At 44.2% G+C, this 3,976-nt stretch overlaps 1 protein-coding gene across 2 annotated transcripts; it reads left to right on the forward strand.

The window, feature by feature from the left end:
• Nucleotides 1–319: 319 nt before the first annotated feature.
• On the forward strand, nucleotides 320–3,944 carry LOC107101671 (protein FAM92A1-like). 2 transcript variants are annotated; one of them, XM_015400668.1, is made up of 4 exons: nucleotides 320–789; nucleotides 865–978; nucleotides 2,617–2,817; nucleotides 2,882–3,944. In XM_015400668.1, the coding sequence occupies exons 1-4, from the start codon at nucleotides 670–672 to the stop codon at nucleotides 3,053–3,055; spliced, it is 609 nt and encodes a 202-aa protein (XP_015256154.1). In that variant the 5' UTR covers nucleotides 320–669; the 3' UTR covers nucleotides 3,056–3,944. The 2 variants fall into 2 exon arrangements, with proteins under 2 accessions (XP_015256154.1, XP_015256153.1); XM_015400667.1 differs by having other exon boundaries at nucleotides 320–978.
• The last annotated feature ends 32 nt before the right edge of the window (nucleotides 3,945–3,976 follow it).

Consider the following 3,976-nt stretch of genomic DNA (forward strand, 5'->3'; position numbering starts at 1 on the left):
CTAGTTAAGGGAACAATATTATCTCCTTTCACTGCGTTTCTATCCTAGTTAAGGGAACAACATTAACTCCTTTCACTACATCTCTATCCTAGTTAAGGGAACAATATTATCTCCTTTCACTGCATCTCTATCCTAGTTAAGGGAACAACATCAACTCCTTTCACTGCGTTTCTATCCTAGTTAAGGGAACAACATTAACTCCTTTCACTACATCTCTATCCTAGTTAAGGGAACAACATTAACTCCTTTCACTACATCTCTATCCTAGTTAAGGGAACGATATTATCTCCTTTCACTGTGTTTCTATCCTAGTTAAGGGAACAACATCAACTCCTTTCACTGCATGTCTATCCTAGTTAAGGGAACAACAGCAACTCCTTTCACTGTGTTTCTATCTGGGTTAAAAGAACAGCATCAACATCAGTCCTGCTGTAGAAGTATTAGAAGCAGACACGTAAACACTCTGACCTGCCCAATGCGCCTTCCCAGGGTTTGGTTTGTCCATCCTGGTCTGATCAGGGGTGCACAGAAGGACCAGGGCTGCCGATACGCTCTGATCAATCATCTAACTGAGATCATTTTCCTTGACTTCCTTCATGTCTGCAGGCTCAGGTAAAATCATTTTGAAAAGCCTGGTATTTCAGGGCCAACAGTCCGTGAGATGAGACCATGTTGCTTTTGCAGGCAGAGGTTGATGCTCAGAGGGCTTCCACCAACGCCCAGCAAAGCATCAAGCACTTCGAGGAGACCATGACCCATTTCCAGAGGCAGAAACTGGAAGATGTTAAAGTCTGGATCTGTTCACATATCGCTGAGCAGATACTGCTTCCTTCTTTAAACCCCCTTTCTTCTTTCTCTTTGCAGAACATTTTCAGAGAGTTCCTCACAGTTGAGATGCTCTTTCATGCTAAAGCATTGGAGGTCTTCTCCCACACGTACCAAAACATGGAGGCCATGAATGCAGAGAAGGACCTGGAGGTCTGTATCTAAGCTGGAACAGTCTGAACAGAAAGAGAACAGAACTAATTCAGATCATCAAATGAACGCTGGCATCAGAAAAGAGGAACCTGAATAAAAAAAATAAACAAATAAAACCAACAACTCAAATAATGAATCCAGAGAGGAAGCAGAAACTTCAAGGGCCTCATCTACTCAGCAGCATGGAGCTGCTAATTTCCTGTTCCTAGAGTTCCTGGTCCTACAGTTGCTGTTCTTCTAGTTCCTGTTCCTATAGTTCTTGGTCCTATAGTTCCTGTTCTTGTATTTCCTGTTCTTCTAGTTCCTTTAGTTCCTGTTCTTTTATTTCCTGTAGTTCCTGTTCCCCCTGTTCCCGTTCCCATAGTTTCTGTTCCTATAGTTCCTGTTGTTATAGTTGCTGTTCCTGTAGTTCCTGTTCCTACAGTTCCTGTAGTTCCTGTCCCTGTAGTTCATGTTCCTGTAGTTTCTTTAGTTCTTGCTCCTGTAGTTCCTGTTCCTATAGTTCCTGTTCCTGTAGTTTCTGTAGTTCCTGTTCTTGTAGTTGCTGTTCCTGTAGTTCCTGTTCCTACAGTTCCTGTAGTTCCTGTCCCTGTAGTTCATGTTCCTGTAGTTTCTTTAGTTCTTGTTCCTATAGTTCCTATTGTTATAGTTGCGGTTCCTGTAGTTCCTGTTCCTACAGTTCCTGTAGTTCCTGTCCCTGTAGTTCATGTTCCTGTAGTTTCTTTAGTTCTTGCTCCTGTAGTACCTGTTCCTACAGATCCTGTTCCTGTAGCTCCTTTAGTTCCTTTTCCTAGAGTTTCTGTTCTTGTAGTTTCTGTAGCTCATGTTCCTGTAGTTCCTGTTCCTGTAGTTTCTGTAGTTCCTGTTCTTGTAGTTCCTGTTTCTACAGTTCCTGTGCCTACAGTTCCAGTTCCTACAGTAGCTCTTCCTACAGTTCCTGTTGTTTCTGTAGATCCTGTTCCTGTAGTTCCTGTTCCCACAGTTCCTTTTCTTATAGTTCCTGCTACCATAGGTACTGTTCCTATAGTTCCTTTTCCTGTAGTTCCTGTTTCTGTAGTTCCAGTTCCTACAGATCCTGTTCCTGTAGCTCCTTTAGTTCCTTTTCCTAGAGTTTCTGTTCTTGTAGTTTCTGTAGCTCCTGTTCCTGTAGTTCCTTTCACTGCTGTTCCTGTAGGTTCTGTTCCTATAGTTCATGTAGTCCCTGTCCCTGTAGTTCCTGTAGTTCCCGTTCCTGTATTTCCTATCCTGTATTTCCTGTTGTTATAGTTCCTGTTCCTATAGTTCCAGTCTGTGTAGTTAGTGTAGTTCCTGATCCTTTATCTTTCTTGGGACCACAGAAGAACACTTTGCCTTAATGAATGCCATTATGAGACAGAAACACACCTAAATGATGCAAGTCAAATTAGAACTACAAGCTTCAGTGCAATGACTTGAACAGCTGAAGGCCCAGTATCTTTCAGGTTTTCTCCCTTTGTTGATGATGTCATTAGCATTTTTCTGTAACTAATGATGTCTAGATTTGAAAAAAGTTTGAACTCAGGTGTTCTTTGATGCTGCAGCCCACTGGATGATCTGAAATCTCTAGAGTTAGCTCAGTTAGGCTTCAGCAGTGAATGGTATGACCTCCTCCCGTCACAGCTCTTCACTGGCAGAATTAGGATGCTTGACTCCCAGATGTGGCCTCTAGAACGCTCCATCAGCAGCCGCTCGCCTCCCCCAACAGCCCATTACTCCAGCCTTCCTCTGGGCTCCTGGAGGGGCCGGGCCCTGGACTCCCCAGAGACCTCTGACCACAGCCGCAGACAGCAGCCCAGTCAGCACCATGGATCAGTGAGCACAGTAAGTCTGAGCATGATCTGGGCTAATGAAGAACACATGCTGGACATGCTGGTCTTCTTTACAGCCTCACATCAACCCAAAACGCCATGGAGGCATGGAGGAGGAGGAGCTAGCACAGGAAGAGGATGAAGATGAAGAAGAGGAGGATGAAGAGGAGGAATCTGGAGCAGAGATGGAAGAGGATGAGAACATCAGGAGGTCCTATGCTTCGCAGTATGCCCAATCAGCCAAGAGGTGAAGCATCGGCTTTTAACAGGGGCACTGCCCCGTTGTGGATCTGCGGTGCCTGGGTATGCCTGGGGCACTGATTTTTTTATTGATTTATTTAATTATGCCTTTTAAAAAATGAATGGGGAAATCTACAGAATGTATGTTTACATTTTTTTTCTTAAAATAGTCCTATAGACTACCACTGTAGTTAGAATTTAAATCTGACATATGCAGAAGGAGTAATCAGAATCCACTTCCAGTAACGGCCACTCTGAGCATGCAGCAGCCCCAGAGTTGCCTTTAACACAGAGCCAGGAGTTTGTCATATCTTATCATAAAGAAACACAGTGGTCCTAGTAAAGAATCACTGATTATAACATTGATTGTACAACCTAAATGATAACCAGGTGGGAAACAAATGAGGCAAGAGAAAAATCCTCAGGATAGATTAGAAGTGAGCGATGGATGCAGAAACTAAGCCATGTAATGCCAGGTCCGCTCTGGCTCCAACTGTAAGATCCGCAGTACAGGTGGATGAGCTGCCAGGCCTCACCAGCTCAACAGACGCTCCTCCAGCCAGGTGAGCGCTCCCACCGCTGAGAGGAGAAAGAGGAGAAACGGCAGCAAGTTTATAATTAATGCTGATTACCGTTCAATACAGAAAACAATGTATGAATCCCGTTGGGCAGAAATTTAATGAAGATCATAATTATGAGGAGCAGAATGGGGCAAGACAGCCTTCACCATCCGCCATCATGTCGGTTGGTTTGGAGAACTCTCCAAATTAAGCCAGTCACAGCTGATCGACAGCTTCGCTAAAACGTAGCCGAGACGCTAACTCCAGCTTTCCCATCCTTCTGGCCATGATATACACACCGTCATAGGATCATCACCATCACACCGTCATAGGATCTTCACCATCACACCGTCATAGGATCTTCACCATCAC

This window comes from Cyprinodon variegatus, unplaced genomic scaffold, assembly GCF_000732505.1.
Source record: "Cyprinodon variegatus isolate N-32 unplaced genomic scaffold, C_variegatus-1.0 Scaffold1131, whole genome shotgun sequence".
In the NCBI taxonomy this organism is placed as follows: domain Eukaryota; kingdom Metazoa; phylum Chordata; class Actinopteri; order Cyprinodontiformes; family Cyprinodontidae; genus Cyprinodon; species Cyprinodon variegatus.